We start from the raw sequence: 20,733 nt of genomic DNA on the forward strand, positions 1-20,733 counted from the left end.
CAAACATCACCCAGACTTCATCTGACTTCACCACCACATCCCTGCACACTCCCTGGAGACAATCCTCCTCCACTCAATATCCACTCGAGTCATCATGGGCAAACCATCAGCCTTCCCCTCATCACCAGACCTGTTCTCGGTCCAGCTCTCACACCAGTTGGATGTGGAGCTCTGGGACACTTGTTTGTGGGCTGCCAGTCTCTGAGCTTTCCATCCCAGTTAAACACAGAGCCCTGTCACTATAAGCTGCAGGCTGCCAGTCTCTGGGAGCTGCATTGTGTTTTACTAGAGTTCAAATCTGACAGTCTGTTGCATTGGGAGGCACTGAGCAGTCAAGGGGTGATCATACCTCTGTGTGGCACCATCCCATGTCAATGTCATTCTGACAAGGCTGTTACGTGTAGAATAGAATAAAGCCTTTGTCGCTGGCCTAATAATTTGATCTTTTCCCCAGTTTTTGATATGTACTGCACGCATGCGTGCATTAGTAAATTTTAAACAAACATACCTGAGTCTGGTCTGGTCTAAAGAGGAAATATAATATCAAATCTCCCTCTGGGATGCTCTACAGAACATAGGAAGTGCCAGAAAGCTACAGGAGATGGTGTTTTCCAATGTCACGGTCACTTTGGCCTGATGTGGAGGTGCCAGTGTGAGACTGAGCTGGACAAAGTCAGAAGTCACATGACATCAGATTATAGTGCATCAGATTTAATTGAAATCACAAGCTTTCAGAGAGCAGCTGCTTTGTTAGATGAAGTGAGAGAGAAGCACACAGACACAGAGTTAATAGGCAGAGAGATCAAGGGCAGAGAGATCAAAAAATCACACAAATGTGTGAGTGGCGTCTCAGATAATAGAACTCTGCGAGTGATCAGGAGTGCCAGATAGTGTGAGTAAAGTGTCAACAGCTGAATAACCAGCGAAGGGATGACCAATCATCTGATTAAGTGAGACAGAGAGAGAATTACAAGAAACTTAAAAATAAGGTGGTGCTGAAGACAAACTAAATGACTGGAATATCCTGATGGGTATAACAGTCAAATCACATGAGTATCTAAGTGTACCTGGTGGGTGGTGTTCCCACGTCTGACGGTAGTATCCATGTCGATGATCTGGCACATCTTGCATTGGTTGCCATGGCAGGGTTGTGTAGTGTTGTGGTCGATACTGTCCTGAATGCTGGGTAGTTTGTTGTGAACAGTGGTCTGCCATTACTCCAGTCATTTAGTTTGTCTCCAGTACCACCTCACTTTTAATATTTTTGTAATTATGTCTCTACCTCACGTATGGATCATCCTTTTGCTGGTTATCCAACTGTAGACATTTTACCCACACTATCTGACTCATCAATGTCCCTGAGGGAAGGAAATCTGCTGCCCTTTCCAGGTCTGCTCTACATAGGGTTCCCAGCAATGTGGTTTGTTCTTAACTGCCCCCTTCAAATGGTCTCAAAAGCAACTCAGTCAGGGATAATTAGGAATGGGCAACAATAGCTGGCCATTAAAGAACAACAGATAAAGAATTAACAGTTTAATTGTTACAGAAATGATTCCCTTAAGACACATCCCAGCCATGTTGTCAGTGTACTCTTTGGAGATTGGAAGCCTCATCTATCTGCCTCATGAATCTTTCCAGTTCAGGAGATGGAAAATTACTGGCAGGATCTCTCATTGTAGATGAGGTTTCACATTATTTCTGAAAGTTCAAAAAACCAACCCCAAGAGGGTGGATGTGATCACTGCCAATATCAGCAAGTGACAGCTCCATGTGAAACCCGTGGTTTTAAACAAGTGGGATATCTGGGTGGAGTTACAAACCCCAATGTAACACACCAACTCTGAGATTCAGGAAAGGAAGTAAACAAGATTGTCTTTGTGTGGAATTACAAGAGATGAGAGAGATACCAAACAAATAGTTTGTGAGAATTTTTATTGTGGAGAAAGACAGAGGGACCGGGGAAAGTGAAGAAATAAATATTCATGTCATGATAAACTATCCACCTTCCAGACAAGAAGCTGATAGTGGTCTTAAAAAACACAATGGGGAAATAAATCACTGGGACCTGATCAAGTTGTATCCCAGGACATTGTGGGAAGTTAGGGAGGGAATTTGGGGAGCCCCCAGCAGAGATATTTGTATCATCCACAGCCACAGGTGAGGTGCCGGAGGACTGGAGGGTGATTAATGTTGTGCCTTTATATAACAAAGGCTGGTAGGAGAAGCCTGGGAACTATCGAGCTGTGATTCCGATATCTGTGCTGGGGAGGTTGTTGCAGGGGATTCTGAGAGACAGGCTTTTCATATGTTTGGAGAGGCAAGACCTTATTTGGGATAGAGTGTGGGAAATGGTGCTGACTAAACCTGATTGAGATATTTAGTGAAGTAACCAAGACAATTGATGACAGCACAGCAGTACACATTGTCTACACAGACATTAGTGACAGAGTTATGCTGGGCAGACTAATCAGTATAGTTAGATTACATGGAGTTCAGGGTGAGCTTGCCAATCAGAAATTGGTTTGCTGGCAGGAGACAGGGGGTGGTGGTGAAGGATATTTTTGAGTGGGAGGTGTGTGACTAGCTGCGTTTTGCAGGTACCAGTGTAATATATTAACAATTTGGATAGGCTGTACTGAGAGTTTTCAGACCCAGCCCTGTGATCACAATCTCTGGGAAGGAAACCTCCTGGGACAGGCTCATGTCCATGTTGTGGGTGGATCACTGCACCATTCCAGAGCAAATGGGACATCCATCCGAATGAGGGAGGGGCTTTGTGGCAGCTCCAGATCCTGCAATTGTTTGTCTCAGAAGAACGGTCTTTTAAAAACTTCTGAATGAGCGTCTACCAGGATATGGCTTTGACACTGAGCAAGTCACTTTACAGGATCTCTGACAATTTGATCAGATATTCTTCACTTTGTTAATAACTGCTGTCTTCACTGTTTCATCACAGAATCTAATTTTTCAATCTGATCCTATTTTTCCAACTGATTCTACAGTGTCCATGTCATTCAGGGGCTGGGGGATCTCTGCTCTCTGTTTCTGACACTCAGACACTGGTGACCTGACAGCAGAGGGGTTTCATCCCCATTGGGGTATTAACCCCTAAATGTTTCCAAGTGTTCTTTAGGAGTTTACCCAACGTATTGTTTCTGTTTCCCAGACAGAGCATTGTGATGGTCCTCGTTGGTTCAGTCTCTGGGTAATGACTCCAGTGACTCTCCTCCCATATTAAGGGTTAAGGTGGGGGCACTGCCTTCAGCATTGTGGCTGGGGGTGAGCACGGTTGGTGAAGGGTGTCAGATTCTTTATAATTCTCAAAGGTGAAACCCAGCATGGTTCACCAGACTCACTCATCATCAACCACGTCCTGGTGAATACAAAGCCCCATGTCATTCGGTACACCAGAGGGATCCTCACCTTGGAACTGAAGCTCACTCCCAGTTACTCAATCACAGTTCACTTCCCCCTGAATTCTCCCTCTGTTGTTGAGTTCCTTTTTCTGCCTGAAATCAGCTCCCTGTCATGTTTACTTGGATCTTGTGGAACTGGAACAGTGGGTGCCCTTGTCCTCTGCATCTAGGATTCCAGATTTTGACAGAATAATTATTCAGTGTGAACAGGAGACATGTTTTGCATAAAACACAAAATAGCCCTTCAAAAATCTATTTTTAACTCTAGGATTTATTTTCACTGAAGAAATCTTTGTCAAAAGCAGTTCATTGAAATTTTCTGACATGGGGGATTATTCTGGTTGTTATTAACCTGAGATTTCAGTATAAATGCTGTGTTTGAGTCAACATTATCCTCAGCATCAGACTCGTTATCTGTCTTGATTGCAGAATTTTCTATTCTTTCAATGAAAATTAATTTAGTTCCTCTGTTAAACATAATCGATCAGAGAAAAATTTCCTCAGAGTTATAATTAATCATCTAACTCACACTGGTTACAGAAGCTGACTTCCTATATTCTCTTCCTCATTTCACATCCTGCGGGCATTGCATAATACACTTACTTCAAAGTGAGAAACAAGAGTTGAGAGACTAAAATCAAAAATCTTTGAGAATAAAACGATGTGGACTTTGATTCTCCTCATTTGTTCCATTCCTGGTGAGTGACCATTCCAGTTGTATATTAGATAACCAATGTTTGTTGAAGTCCACTGTGTGGTTTAGGCAGTGGGAATGTTTAAATAGTTGAAGATGTATAAAGGACAAAGGAAGAGCTTGTGACACAATGGGTAACATTGTTATTGCTGGGAAAAATACCGAGAGTACGATTCTCACTCCAGCACATTTTGCAAAGGAATGTATATTCTCACAAAGCGAAAGAGATTCATTATCAACTTGCAAATCCTTCCAACATACCCAGTGCAGGGAGCAGGACTGGGTGAGGTTCCAGGTCAGCCTTACACAATGCAGCGACTGGCTTCAGGTGATTAACAAGCTGTAGAAAACAGACACAGCATGGACTCTGTCTCTATATATAGAAGTTTGAATTTAAATGAACAAACATAAAAATACATAAAATACATCACAAAATGTTATATCTTCTCTTAAACACATGATAATCCCATGTGACATAGTTCCCAAAGACTTTGGAGCAGCATTAGTAATTATGAATGAAATAAAAAGGACAACATAATGTTTCTTTTAAGTGAACACACCAGCAGAATCGTTTTAAATTATCCAAAATTTTGAATGCTCAATATACACTGAAAACTGGAGGGTAATATGCCCTCAAACAAAACATCTTGAGTTTGCTTTTGTTTTATTTTTGAATTGCAGTTCATTAAATATTATTTAGTGAGGCTCTGTCACAAAAGCAGATGGTTGGTTTATATTTCCCTTCCCATAAAAAGCTTTATTTCTTTCAGTCATTAACTTGAATCAAGTTGCTTACTCTCGTTCAATCCCATTGATTACAATATAACACAGCAATACAATTGCAGCCCATCATTGCCATTGCTTCATTTATGATCAAGACATTTTCAAACACTTATGTTTAAAATTCCCAATGTTGCAGTACCCTCGGCCACAACTCTGTGAATTCTGTTCCATGAAAACTTTTTGAAACATTTTGCAGCTGTTGCTCACCAATTTCATACAGAAAACGTCACAGATAGAAATCTGAAGCGTTCATCTCTCTGTTTTCGCAATTCTCTTTCTTTCAAGGCTTCCTTTATTAAATAAGGTCTGTTTCCTGCCCTTCACCACCTTGAATCATGCAATTGTCTTTGTCCTTTCTTCTCTCCATTCCAGCTCTTCACTTACGCTTAATGACATTTCTCTCAGTATTTATTGAAGTAATGTCTACCCAGTCATCAACAGGCTGCACCTCTTCCACACTGTGACACAATCTGGCAGCAATTTATGATTTTTCTCAGGAGCAATCTCTCTGGAACAATGAATAAACTCCTTCTGTTAACTTACTCTCCTCACACTGACAACAATGTGTGATTACAAATAATTCAGCCTTTACTGCACTCAAGATCTTGCACATTGATCTCTCTCTCACATCATGAACCATCTCTTGCTGAACTTCGATTCTCTTCCTCCCCCACTCGAGGTCGCTCATCACTTTCCTGGGTCACTTTTGTATGTGCCCTGAAAATGCAGCCCCTGAGCCCACCATGAGTCCACACACACTCTCCTCTCCTCCCTGGATGAAACCCTCCTTCTCTGGTCGGAGCAAGGACCCTTCAGCACCTGTACCCTCCTTCACACTGATCCTCAGCCAACTCCAATCCAGGCCTGTCACTCAGGCTGCTCTCCAGGGGGACAACGTTTCGATGATGTCACACACAGTGGAGTTAGAGCCCACAGCGGGCAGCACAAGCCCAATTTCAAGATTGTCCCAAAGCTCGACCAGTCGGATAAGAAAATATCCCGATTGTTTCAATCATTCCCTGGGAATTTGGAACACGTCGAGGCTCTGATAAGGTTTATATTAATGATTACCTTCATTATGTACTGGATGGAATGTAGCTGATTAAAATGTATCTGATTGTTTTGTGCAGTTCTTTCCTGTTAAATTTCTGAAATATTGTCTCTTCAGTTTCAGGTGCTTTATGGGCAGAGAAACAAGTAATAGGAATTTTGGGAAGAGCGGTCACAATATCTTGTCATTACGATGCGCAGCAGTACCAGTCATACGTGAAATATTGGTGTCAAGGATGGAATCGTTTGTGTTCTATTAGAGCAAAAACAAATTGGCCAAATGGGAGAATAACGATCACTGACGACAAAACACAAGGAATGTTTCTTGTCACAATCACGAATCTTCAATGGGAAGATGCAGGATGGTACAGCTGTGGGATCGAGACTTTTGCCTTTGATCCAATGTTTAATGTAAAGCTGCACATCTCTGATGGTAAATGTCTCAGTAATTTTTTAAAAATACTCTCTGCTGATATGCCCGAACAGTGTTTTATGCAGGAAGAAAAGTGGCAGTGTTGGAGGATATTTGATTTTTCTCACAGAATAATTGTGTCTTTCCCACAGAAGCCGTTTCTGTTCCTGGGCTTCGATTTTTATCCCAACCAAATGTCTCATGTTCTGGGGGGTCAGTGACAGTCTCCTGTGAATCTGCCCAGGGATCCCTCCCCATTCACTACACATGGTCTGAGAAGAAGCCATCACAAGATTCAAAGATCTCTTACACCAATAAACTGGATCTACATTGTCAATCCTTCACACAGCAACATCATCAATATTACTGCACAGCCTCAAATACTCAGGGAACAAAACCCAGTGAAATTGCTCATGTGTCAGTCCACAATGTAAGAGAGAAGAACTGCAGTTATAGGATACAGATCAACAGCATCGGTAAGTGTGATGCAAACAATACTGTACTTTAAAAATGAGTAGGTAGATAAAATCCTGCCCACAGCATGGAGAAACATTGCAACAACTCCATTGCTGCATTACAGCCATTTGCTTCCTTCAACCAAGTCCGTCACAAATGGGGGAGATACTAAACAAATATTTTGAATATTTTACATGGAGATTAGGGAACACAGGGAATTAAATATTGATGTCATGAAAACAGTCCATATTACAGAAGAGGAAGTGCTGAAAGTTTTAAAATACATAACAATGCATAAATCTCCAGAACCCAATCAAGTGTCTCCCAGGACAGTGTGGGAAATTTGGGAAGAAGTTGAGGGGCCCATAGTTGAGCTATTTGCATCATCCACAGTCACAGGTGCGATTGTGGAGGGCTGGAATTTGGCGAATGTTATACCTTCATTTCAGAAAGGCGGAATGGAGAAGCATGGGCATTATGGATCTGTGGTGAACTTACTTCCTGAAAAAGGGCTCATGCCCGAAACATCGACTCTCCTGCTCCTTGGATGCTGTCTGACTGCTGCGTTTTTCCAGCAACACATTTTCAACTCTGATCGCCAGCTTCTGCAGTCCTCAGTTTCTCCTATTATGGATCTGTGGGTCTGACATCAGCGGTTAGTTAGAACATAGAACATAGAAGGATACAGCGCAGTACAGGCCCTTCGGCCCTCGATGTTGCGCCGACCGAATCCTACCTAACCTATACTAGCCCAATAACTTCCAAATGCCTATCCAATGCCCGCTTAAATGACCATAAAGAAGGAGAGTTCACCACTGATACGGGCAGGGCATTCCATGAACTCACAACCCGCTGTGTGAAGAATCTACCCCTAACATCTGTCCTATACCTACCAGCCCTTAATTTAAAGCTATGTCCCCTAGTAACACCTGACTCCATTAGCGGTAAAAGGTTCTTAGTATCTACCCTATCTAAACCCCTAATCATCTTATACACTTCTATCAGATCTCCCCTAAACCTTCTCTTCTCCAATGAGAACAGCCCCAAGTGCCTCAGCCTTTCCTCATAAGATTTTCCTACCATTCCAGGCAACATCCTGGTAAACCTCCTCTGCACTCGTTCTAAAGCTTCCACATCCTTCCTATAGTATGGTGACCAAAACTGCACACAATACTCCAGATGAGGCCTCACCAGAGTCTTATACAACTGCAACATGACCTCAGGACTCCGGAACTCAATTCCTCTGCCAATAAAGCCCAGTACACCATATGCCTTCCTCACAGCACTATTTACCTGGGTGGCAACTTTCAGAGATCTGTGTACATGGACACCAAGATCCCTCTGCTCATCCACACTACCAAGTAGCCTACCATTAGCCCAGTAATCCATCATCTTGTTATTCCTACCAAAGTGAACGACTTCGCACTTAGCTACATTGAATTCCATTTGCCACATTTCCGCCCAGCTCTGCAACTTATCTATATCCCGCTGTAACCTACCACTTCCTTCCTCACTATCCACAACTCCACCGATTTTTGTGTCATCCGCAAACTTGCTTACCCAGCTTTCAAGTCCTTCCTCTAGATCATTTATAAAGATAACAAAAAGCAATGGTCCCAAAACAGATCCTTGTGGTACACCGCTAGTAACTGCGCTCCAAGATGAACATAATCCATCAACTACTACCCTCTGTCTCCTTCCAGCCAGCCAATTCCTAATCCAAACCTCTAATGTATCCTCAATGCCATACCTCCGTAGTTTTAGCATTAGCCTACCATGGGGAACCTTATCGAACGCCTTACTAAACTCCATATACACAACATCTACTGCTTTACCCTCGTCCACTTCCTTAGTCACCTTCTCAAAGAACTCAATAAGGTTTGTGAGGCACGACCTGCCCTTCACAAAACCATGCTGGCTATCCCTGATCACGTTATTCCTACCCAGATGTTCATAAATCTTATCCCTTACCATTCTCTCTAAGACTTTGCCCACCACTGAAGTCAGACTCACTGGCCTATAGTTACTAGGGCTATCCCTACTCCCTTTCTTGAACAATGGGACCACATTCGCTATCCTCCAGTCCTCTGGTACTATTCCCGTTGACAATGACGACATAAAAATCCAGGCCAATGGCTCTGCTATCTCCTCCCTACCTTCCCATAGGATCCTGGGGTAAATGCCATCAGGCCCAGGAGACTTATCTATATTCATCCTTTCCAATATTCCCAAAACCTCTTCCCTGCATATTTCCAGGGCATCCATTCTAATTATTTGTGATTCCATATTCACATCAGCAACAGTGTCCTGTTCCTGAGTGAATACTGATGAAAAGTACTGATTTAATGTCTCTCCAATCTCCTCCGCCTCCACACACAACTTCCCACTACTATCCTTGACTGGACCGATACCTACCCTAGTCATCCTTTTATTCTTGACATACCTATAGAAAGCCTTTGGGTTTTCCCTAATCCTACCAGCTAAAGACTTTTCATGTCCCCTTCTCGCTTCTCTTAGCTCCCTCTTTAGCTCCTTCCTGGCTACCTTATAACTCTCAATCGCCCCTACTGAACCTTCACGCCTCATCTTTACATATGCCGCCTTCTTCCCTTTCACAAAGGACTCCAATTCCTTACTAAACCACGACTGCCTCACAAGGCCCTTTACACCATGCCTGACTGGTACATACCTATCGAGGACACGCAGTAGCTGCTCCTTGAACAATCCCCACATCTCATTAGTGTTCTTCTCTTGAAGCCTGTTTTTCCAATCCACACATCCTAAGTCATGCCTCACTGCATCATAATTTCCCTGCCCCCAGCTATAACTCTTGCCCTGCGGCGCACGATTATCCCTCTCCATCATTAAAGTAAAAGTCACCGAGTTGTGGTCACTGTCCCCGAAGTGCTCACCTACCTCCAAGTCTAACACCTGGCCTGGTTCATTACCTAGAACCAAATCCAATATAGCCTCCCCTCTTGTTGGCCTGTCGACATATTGTGTCAGGAAACCCTCCTGCACACATTGTACAAACACCGACCGAGTTGTTGAAGGCAATATTGAGAGATCAGATTTATATGCATTTGCAGAGGCACAAACACATTAGGGATAGTTTGTGAAAAATTGTGCATCACAAACTTGGTTACATTTCTTCAGGATGTCAGCGATAAGATTGATGAGGCAGAACAGTATTTGTTATCTCCATGAGGTTTCCACATTCTCAACTAATTTGCAAAGTTAGATCACGTGGGATTCAGGGTAAGCTTGCAAACTGAGTACAAAATTAGCTTGATGGCAGGAGACAGAGGGTGATGGTGGAGGGTCATTTGTTGGGTTTGGAGGCCTGTGATCAGTGGTGTTCTGCAGGGATCGGTGTAATTTATATAAATGATTTGAATGAGAATTTAGAAGGCATGGTTCATAAGTTTATGTATGACACCAAAATTGGTGGTATTGTTGACAGTGACAAAGGTTATCTACAATTGCAAAGGGATCTTGACCAATTCGGTCAATGGGCTGAGGAGTGGCAGATGGAATTTAATTTGGATCAACGTGAGCTAAAGGTTTTTGGTAGAACAAACAAGGACAGGACTAATCCAATTAAAAGTAGGGCCCTGGGTAGTGCTGTTGAACAGAGAGACCCAGGGAATTTTTGAAATTTGCATCAGAAGTAGACAGGGTGGTTAAGAAGGCATTTAGCATGCTTACCATCATTGCTCAGAACATTAGGTGTAGGAGTTGGAACATCACATTACACTTGTATAGAATGATGGCAAGGCCACTTTTGGTTTAATGTGCACAGTTCGAGGCATCCTGCTTCAGGAAGGTTATTATTAAATTGAAGAGGTTTCAGAACAGATCTACTAAGATGTTGCTGTGACTGGAGGGTTTGAGTGATAAGGATAGGCTGAGTCTTTTTCCCCTGGAGGGGAGGAGGTTGGGAGGTGACTTTATCGAGGTTTATAAAATCATGAGGGATCTAGATAAGGTGTTTAGCAAAGGTTTCTTTCACGAGGCTGGGAGAGTTCAAAGTGAGGGGTCATGTTTTCACAGTGAGAGGAGAAAGATGTGAAATGAACCTGAGGGGCAACATTCTCACACAGAGGGTGGCTCATATGTGGAATGAGCTGCCAGAGGACATGGGAGATAAAGGGGCAGTTGCAATGTTAAAAAAAATTTTAATCAGCACATGAATAAGAAAGATTTGGAGGGATATAGGCCAAATGCAGGCAAGTGGGACTGGTGTATTTTGAGAAACTTGTTTGGCACGGACGTATTAACCTGAAGGGTCTATTTCTGTGCCATATGAGTCTACGACACTAAATGGGATAGTGAAGGGCAAAGTGGTGGAGGTTTTTGGTTCTTCAATTACCGTCAGTTTTGTGACAAATGTTTATTTCCCAAAGAAGCCGACTCTGTTCCTGGACTTCAATTTTAATCCCAACCAATTATCTCACGGTCTTGGGGTTCAAAGACAGTCTCCTGTGAGTCTGCCCAGGGGTCCCTCCCCATTCATCACACATGGTCTGAGAAGACCCATTTCCCGATTCAATGATCTCTGACACCAATAAACTGGATCTACATTGTCAATCCTTCACACAGCAACATCATCAATATTACTGCATAGCCTCAAATACTCAGGGAACAAAACCCAGTGAAATGGTTCATGTCTCAGTTCCCAGTGTAGCAGGGAGGGGCTGGAGTTCCATGATATAAATCAGCAGCATCGGTAAGTTTCCTACAAACACTGAGGCTGACATATTCATTCAATGTCTATTCAAACTGCTCATTGGTTAAGTTTCTTTCATACTTACAAATAACTGTACCTCATCACATCACGTCTCTTTGATGTTTAAACAATTTTGGACAAGGTGTTAATTTATTTTTGAAAATGGACAAAATTGTAATAAAGCTCCAGAAAATGCATAAATGCTTCAATCCAGCTTTGTGTTACATCTCACAGCTTGTGTGTGTTGTACCTTTAATAGATAAAGTTCATCACTGTATCGTAGCATGTGACCTGAGGGGATAATGGTGTCAGACTCCATCTTAGTCAGGGTCACATCAGGCATGACATGCTGATGGACAGGTGTCACTGTATGTAACTGTATGTCACATGCTGATGGACAGGTGTCACTGTATGTAACTGAATACTTCAGTTGTAACCCGGACCCTGAAGTGCCAGTGACTGTGAGGTATGTTTAGGCCAGACACTGTTATCCATACCTTTTGATTTGTCAGAACGACAACATCCACGCCTTGTTCTCATGTAACAGGAGCTAACATAATGACTACATCATTGTGTCTAAATACAATAGTGGAGGCAAAAGTCCCAGTGGAAGCTCACCCAGCAATCACAGGATATTACTGGGCAGAGCAGGGGCTGCTGGATCCCCCAGGAATACATTGTCCAGCCGGAGCAGTGACCAGCTCAGTGGCTGGAACTTTCTTCTATGTTTGACAATGAGGAGAAAGGAGATCTTAGTAATATAGTCCTACCCAACTTCGGCTTTTGAAATGCTTTAATAAGAATGCTTTAATGCATCAATGTCCAGATGAGGAACAAAATACAAATTATGTACAAAATAGGTCACTACCACATCTTGGCAGACTTGGGGATTTATAACAAAATTAATTCAACAAAATCCATTATTCACAACAAGTCCTGAGGTCCTTTTTTTGAAGACTGCTCTCTTGGTCATGATTTGGAGATGCTGGTGTTGGACTGGGGTGTACAAAGCTAAAAATCACAAAACACCTAAAAATCACATAACACCAGGTTATAATCCAACAGATTTAATTGGAAGCACTAGCTTTCAGAGCACTGCTCCTTCATCAGGTGGTTGTGGAGGACACAATTGTAAGACTCAGAATTTATAGCAAAAGTTTACATTGTGATGTAACTGAAATTATACGTTGAAAAATACCTTGATTGTTTAAGTCTCTCATCTGTTAGAATGACCATGATAGTTTCACTTCTTTCATAAGTAAATCACAATTTATAAAAAACTTTACATTCTCAGGTAAACTGTAACAATTGGTGTCAGCCCAGATAAGATGTTAAGATATTGAAGGTGTTAGCCCCCTGTGTTCTGTTGGCTGTGCCATAATGTTTAGACTGATTCTAATCTAAAAAGTGAGTTAACAGAGTCTTACATGGATTCATGCAGTTTTTGAGCAATGTTCAATGTAACTCTGCAAGTATAAATTCACCCCACAAACGTATATATGTATGTGTGCATGTGGGTTTCTGTGTGTGTCTGGGGTGGGGGGTTGTGAGTGTCTGTGAGAGAGAGTGTATATGTGTGTGTGAGTGTAAATGGGTCTAAGTCTGTGAGAGTGTGCATGTGTGAGTGTGAGGGTGTGTGACTGTAGGAGTGTGTGTGTGTTTGTTTGTGTGTCTGGAGTGGGGGGTTGTGAGTGTCAGTGAGAGAGTGAATATGTGTGTGAGTGCAAAGGGGACTAGGTCAGCGACAGGGTACATGTGAGTGTGGGAGTGTGTGTGTCTGTCGGAGTGTGTGTGAGTGTCTGTGTGTGTGTCTATGTATAGGTGTGTCTGTGCATTTGTGTGTGTATAGGAGTGTCTGTGTGTGTGTATAGTGCAATGGTGGTCACCTGCAGTGTGATACGAACCCAAGGGTCCCTGTTGAGGTCCTCCCTATGGGTACCGAACTTAGCTATCAGCCTCTGCTCAGCCACTTTTCGCTGCTGCCTGTCCCGAAGTCTGCCTTGGAGGATGGTCACCCGAATAACCTGGATCACAGAAATGTTCTATAAGGGAGACTCAGTTGAAGCTGAATATTATCTTATGTCTCAACAGGAAGGGAATATACTTGTGACAATTCCTCAACAATATCAACAACAACATCACCAACAGCAACAAGAACATCTTCAGGGCCCAAGTCTGTCAATCAAAGGTAGAACAATTTCATTGTCGATATTTCCATTAGCATTGATTTCAAGTGAGAATAAGTGATTCAGCATAAAAGCTTTCAGTTTCAGGCAATGATTTATCAGAATGGAAACAATCACTCATTTTATACAATATTATTATGTTCACTTCCTTACTGGTGAACTTCAGGTGAGCTTTTCTGGGTGTTTTAATTTTAGTTTTAATTAGCAGAGGGGTTCAATTTCCACATCATAACATTTACAATGTTGTTATTTATGTTATTATAAATTCATCAAATGAAGCGCCAATTCTCTGCCTGCCATTTGTGGGCGGCACGGTGGCACAGTGGTTAGCACTGCTGCCTCACAGTGCCCGAGACCCGGGTTCAATTCCCGACTCAGGCGACAGACTGTGTGGAGTTTGCACGTTTTCCCCGTGTCTGCGTGGGTTTCCTCCGGGTGCGCCGGTTTCCTCCCACGTTCCAAAGATGTGCGGGTCAGGTGAATTGGCCATGCTAAATTGCCCGTAATGTTAGGTATAGGGGTATGGGTGGGTTGCGCTTCGGCGGGTCGGTGTGGACTTGTTGGGCGGAAGGGCCTGTTTCCACACTGTAAGTAATCTAATGTCCCAAGTTAAATGTATTTTTCAAAGAAGTGACAGATTTTGTTGAGCTAGAGCGTCTGGAGTATCACTGCCAGGGACATTACATTCTCTATCACCATCTCCTCCTCCATTCTCTCATGTTAAACATTATTCCCAAACTGAGAGGGTGGGAGGCTGTCTGGTTCCAGCTGGTTAAGCCTTGCCTGTTAGAAGGTGCAGGAGCAGTGTGGGATGATGCTATTCTGAGTTCCTCACTCACTGAAGAGACTTCTCACCCACTGGAATATTACACCAGACTGCAGTGCTCCTGTAAATATCCATCCACATCTAAAATTCCTCATTGACAACAAGATGCTGAGCATGACAGGACATGGAACTGAAACTTGTTGGTCTTTATACGTTGTTCAGGGCTTTCATAAATTGAACTGTAATTTAGTTTTTCCATTTCATTCCTTTGGTAGTGCTGCTTTACTTTGTTCCAATATGCTGCAGTGTAAACAGGGGATAAATGTTTGAAACATGATGCAGTCTTGTTTCCTTCGAATGATTTTGTATTTCTTCTGATTTACACAGTTACATTGTCTGGGATGTGATACGTTGGGTACTCTTCACTCTCCTGGTGATTTGTTCTGTTTCAGTCACAATACTTACACGAAAACATTAGGTGAGCATCATGGCCTTTACAAGAATGATTTTGAGCACTCTAAGTTCCCCATCAATGAGGTGGCCCTGGGTGGAGGGGATTCGAAGCAGGAGACACAGTTTGAGAAGAATGGGTTGACCATTTGGGACTGAGATGAGCAGGAATTTCTTCACTCAGAGGGTGATGGTTTGTTGGAATTCTCTGCCCCAGAGACCTTTGGAAGATCCAGCCTTGAGTATATTCAAAACAGAGATCAATAATGTTCTGGGTAATGAAGATATATTGTAAAAACATAAGACCATAAGACATAGGAGTGGAAGGAAGGCCATTTGGCCCATCGAGTCCACTCCGCCATTCAATCATGGCTGATGGGCATTTTAACTCCACTTACCCGCATTCTCCCCGTAGCCCTTAATCCCTCGTGACAACAAGAGGGACTTGAGCTAGTGCAAGAAAAATTATATTCAGGGAGATGATCTGCAATGATCCAGGTGAATACTGAAGGAGCTTGAGGGTCAGAACGGCCAACTCTGATCCTGCCTCATCTCTCTCCGTGACCGTATTTTAAAAACATTGTATAATGGTATTGTACAGAGCATCCTCAATCTTTTATGCCCTCAGGAGGGATCAAGGCTGGACAATAGGCTGATCTAAGGTATGCAGGGACTATTTTCTGAGGAGAGGACTTGACAGAGTGTGTCTAGGACCAGACGGCATCATCTCAGATCAAGGGATCATATATTTCAGACTGAGATGAGGAGAATTTATATCTCTAAGGTGATTGTGAATTTATAGAATTAGTTACCAAAGTGGATTGATGAGGCTGTGCCATTAAGTACACTCAAGGCTGAGATAGTCTGGTGTTTAATCAGTCAGTAAATCACAATGATGGGGAACAGGCAGGAAAGTGAGATTGAAGGTTATCAGATCACCCATGATCTCACTGTATACCTGATCAAACTTAATGTTGATTGGACTGTAATTGCTGCTATGTAGTATGTCTTAACCTACTTCTGTGGTAACTGCTCACCAGCTTCACTACAGGGAAACATTAACTCTCTCTGATAAAATGATGGTTTACGTTTTAGAGTGGAATTATTCTGGATTATTTTCCCAGCATATGTGCAGCAGGTGATGGGGAAGGAGGAGTGTGATCTGGACATAGCTCCAGTTCATCTCGAGCTTTGCTCAGTTCATTGCAATGTCCAGACTTTAAATCAAAACTAACATGAACAATAAGGCTTCACGCTCTGTCTCAATGTATCTGATGTTTCTTTCCAGTTACTCATTGAATCTGATGCTCTCACCTTGACCAATGTAAGAAAATGAAGACTTTCTGCTCCTTTGACACTAGTTGGAATTTTGCATGTTGTTTGAATATTCACTATTTGTCTCACATTGGGCATTTCTTTTCTTAATTCTGTGTGAGAAATGAAATTTTGTCAGAAAATAATTTTCCATTAATGGAGTGGAAGAAGAACCAGCGACTGAAATGATCACTGGAACCGCTACTTTGAATATCTACGTTTGATTAAAATGTGTTTGTGCAATGTAACATTGCAGATTTATACTTCACGTTTTATTTTGTCGTGATGTATGTCAGTAGGAGTCTCTTTCTTTAAGAAATAAGCAATTTGCATTACTCATTCACTAGAAACAGTGTCTCCAATGATACCTCCCACTTTTCTATGGGATAGAGCAATATCCATTTTTCACGAGAATGGGAGACTCTCACAGAGAAAGAGGGAGATGGGTCGTTTTTTTCCCTTCCTAGAACGATGTGGAAAATTCCAAGAAGTTGGGAAAATACACAAAGAATTTCTTATCGAGAAATGATTTTCCAATTTTCTCTTCAAATGTATAAACGGCAACTTCAGAATCTCATGACTGAGTTCTGACCAACTTATGTCCATGCATTTGAATCTCATTATTAACCGAATACTCAGTATTTATTCACAATTTCCAAATTCTTCCCTTGCCCCAAAAATGAGGCAGTGCAAATTCCCAGTGTGTTAATCACAGCAGCGACTTGGTGAATGCTACTCACTGATTGCTTGTCTCAAACATCACCCAGACTTTATCTGACTTCACCAGCATATCCCTGCACACTCCCTGGAGACAATCCTCCTCCACTCAATATCCACTCAAGTCATCATGGGCAAACCGCCAGCCTTCTCCTCATCACCAGACCTGCTCTCGGTCCAGCTCTCCCATCAGTTGGATGTGGAGCTCTGGGACAGTTGCTTGCGGGCTTCCAATCTCTGTGCTTTCCATCACAGTTAAACACAGAGCCCTGTCACTGTAAGCTGCAGGCTGCCAGTCTCTGTGCTTTTCATCACAGTTAAACGCAGAGCCCTGTCACTGTAAGCTGCAGGCTGTCAGTCTCTGTGCTTTCCATCACAGTTAAACACAGAGCCCTGTCACTGTAAGCTGCAGGTTACCAGTCTCTGTGCTTTCCATCACAGTTAAACGCAGAGCCCTGTCACTGTAAGCTTCAGGCTGCCAGTCTCTGTGCTTTCCATCGCAGTTAAACACAGAGCCATGTCACTGTAAGCTGCAGGCTGCTAGTCTCTGTGCGTTCCATCCCAGTTAAACGCAGAGCCATGTCACTGCAAGCTGCAGGCTGCCAGTCTCTGTGCTTTCCATCACAGTTAAACACAGAGCCCTGTCACTGTAAGCTGCAGGCTTCCAGTCTCTGGGAGCTGCATTGTGTTTTACCTCAGAGTTCAAAGGTGACAGCCTGTCACAACGGGAGACACTGAGTAGAAAGGGGGGTTGGCATATAGCTCTATGGCACCATTCCACGTCAATGTCATTCTGACAATGCTGTTAGAGATAGAACAGCATAGAATAAAATCTTTGTTGCTGTCCTAAAGATATCACACATTCACCATTTTTTGATCTGTATAGCTCCCAGGCATGCATTAATAAATACCTAATAAAGAAACCTGAATCTGATCTGGTCTAAAGAGGAAATAAAACATACAATCACTCTTTCGGGTGTTCTCACAGAACAGGAGGTGTCAGAGAGCAGCAGGATGTGGGTTATCCCAGGTCACTGACACTTTGTCCTTCACATGCGGAGGGTTGGGGCCCTTAAGGGCTTTGCAATTCTCAAAGACATGGCTCTGATGGGAAATTAGGGACACAATGGCTGTAGAGAGAGGATGAACAGAAACGGTGAGGTGACAAAAGATCATTGGATCCACAGGGACAGCAACAATAAAGAAACGAAGAAGGATCATTCTGCATCACAGGTAGAGTCTGCTGTTAATTCACAGAAACACCCCACTCCCCGTGTCTGCAGCACATGGAGCACCTTATCGATCCTACTAATAATTTGAAAAATGCTCACTGGATCCAAAACATTAACCTTGCTTTCTCCCCACAGATGCCCCCAGATCTGCTGAATTTCTCCAGCAATTTCTGTTTGTGTCACAAAAACACTCAGTTGACACTTCACCCATCCTGACCCAGTCACTGTACAATAACTGTGTAAAATGGCTGACACCCAATTGCAGAGTGGGGGTGGAGTCAGTTATTCATATTTTGGACAGGGAGGATAAGGGGGGGTGGGGGGCAGGAGTAAAATTCTATGAATTTGACGGGGCAATTGCATCCACCATGCATCCACTGATTCAATCCTATCACTGGCATCAAATTACACTTCAACAACAGGTCACTCATTTTGTATGTAGGTTTGTTCGCTGAGCTGGAAGGTTCATTTCCAGACATTTGCCACCCTACCAGGTTTGGCCTAGTGGGCCTCACTGCAGATTATTCCTGCTTTCTATTTATATGTTTGCGTTTCTTTAGTTTGGTGATGTCATTTCATGTGGTGAAGTCATTTCCTGTATCACACTGTATCAAGCTGTATCAGAATATTATTTCAATGAGCCAACACACACTGCAACACAGCGGAAATACACAGAGCAGAGGAAAATCACCTATACTGTGTATTCTGAAAAAATGGGTACCCAATGAACACAGTCTGCCGACAAGCAGACAAAATACGTCCAAAAACCCTAGCTATTCTCCCCTACATCAAAGACATCTCAGAAATAACTGCCAGACTACTCAGACCCCTTGGCATCATGGTAGCCCACAAACCCACCAACACACTGAAACAGCAGCTAATGAACTTGAAAGATCCTATACAGACAACAAGCAAAGCCAATGTCATTTACAAAATTCCATGCAAGGACCGCAGCAAATGCTACGTTGGACAATTGGGCAGAAAACTAGCCACCATGATACATGAACACCAACTAGCCACAAAAAAAATGACCCTCTCTCACTAGTCTCCTCACATTCGGATGAGGAAGGACACCACTTTGACTGGGACAATACATCCATCCTAGGACAAGCTAAACAAAGACATGCATGAGAATTCCTAGTAACATGGCATTCCAACTGGAACTCTATCAACAAACACATCGAGTTAGACCCCATCTCTATCCCCTAAGAAAAGGAACAGGAAGTGACTTCACCCCAGGAAATGACATCAACAAACCCAAACATATAAATAAAAAGCAGGAATTATCAGCAGTGCTTTGCCTGAGGCCAACTGAAGATGTTACCTAGTAGGGTGACGAAACATCTAGAAATGAACCTTCCAGCTCAGCGAGCAAACCTACATCCAAAACCTCAACCTGGGCTACAAATCTTCTCAAAACTCGCTAAGGTCCAGAAATAGACATTAGAGGCAATGGCCTCAAGCAATCATTGACAACAACATTGTTCACCCTCAGGGTTTTATTAGCAAGGTAAATGTAATCAGTCAAGATAATTTTAAAGTGCCACTTGGGTTTGGTATTTCTGTGATGCACTGCACAGCGAACAGTGGAAGACAGCAATTCTCACACACTGAATTCTACATCTGTGAGGAAATAGCAGGGAAGGAGCAGGACCCGGTGACCTCTTTAATATCTCAGTATTGTGGGACCTCCCAGTATATCGAAGACATACCTCCAAAATCTGGCATCGATGGTCACATACAGTTTGATCATTAATGGAGTGGAAGCTCTTTCTGTTCCCGAGCTCTGCAAGTTGGTGATGGGCACATTCTGAAAGCAATGTGGGTGCAGCCTCTGCAATCCTACACCTGGGGTCAATTCTTCCATCACGTGATGTTAGTGTTCTTGTGCAAGCCCATGTCATAGGAAAATCATGCTTAAGAAATAGTGTTTAAAGTGTTGGCTGTTCAAAAGTTTCAGAACTTTTAAACTGTTTTAAAAGTTTGCTCTTTAGAAACAGCATCCTCAATTCGTCAATCATGTTACAGCCAATTCAAGTGGATGAACCACGCATTGTAGCAGAACAACCTGTAGTCTGCATTGTGTAAAGGTGCCTTTTCTTTAGGAGGGGGGAGACTATAATAGTGACTTACTGCCAGAATTCTACACCCTCAATGGAGCCCGAAATCGTTGGATGAAGATACATATCTCAGACATCCCAATGGAGTTATGACATGGACAACACTTGCGTTGAGTTTTCTTGCCAGTGCCTACATTTCAATGAGTGACTGAGCAGCTGTGTGGTATCTCCCACTCTCCGACACACAAATGCAGTCAAGCTGTCTCTGCTGTCATTTTCTCCAGATCACAGCTATTCATATCTGTCCCTGAGCTGTGACAGGGACAGACACTCAGTCCAGGAAGGAGAATGTCCCACCATCACTGGTTCACCCCAGGTGTAGGATTGCAGAGGCTGCACCCACATTGCTTTCAAAATGTCCCCATCACCAACTTACACAGCTCGGGAACAGAAAGAGCTTCCACTCCA

General features: G+C 42.9%; 1 protein-coding gene across 1 annotated transcript in view; it reads left to right on the forward strand.

The window, feature by feature from the left end:
• Window positions 1-3,392: 3,392 nt before the first annotated feature.
• LOC132828091 (uncharacterized) overlaps window positions 3,393-20,733 on the forward strand; it is a 46,959-nt gene continuing 29,618 nt past the window's right edge. The window contains exons 1-6 of the mRNA XM_060845000.1: window positions 3,393-3,402; window positions 4,031-4,114; window positions 6,062-6,376; window positions 6,508-6,831; window positions 13,632-13,728; window positions 14,880-14,969. Coding sequence (XP_060700983.1) covers window positions 3,393-3,402; window positions 4,031-4,114; window positions 6,062-6,376; window positions 6,508-6,831; window positions 13,632-13,728; window positions 14,880-14,969 — 920 coding nt within the window. The remainder of the gene's footprint in view (window positions 3,403-4,030; window positions 4,115-6,061; window positions 6,377-6,507; window positions 6,832-13,631; window positions 13,729-14,879; window positions 14,970-20,733) is intronic.

This window comes from Hemiscyllium ocellatum, chromosome 26 (genome assembly GCF_020745735.1).
Source record: "Hemiscyllium ocellatum isolate sHemOce1 chromosome 26, sHemOce1.pat.X.cur, whole genome shotgun sequence".
Lineage (NCBI taxonomy): Eukaryota > Metazoa > Chordata > Chondrichthyes > Orectolobiformes > Hemiscylliidae > Hemiscyllium > Hemiscyllium ocellatum.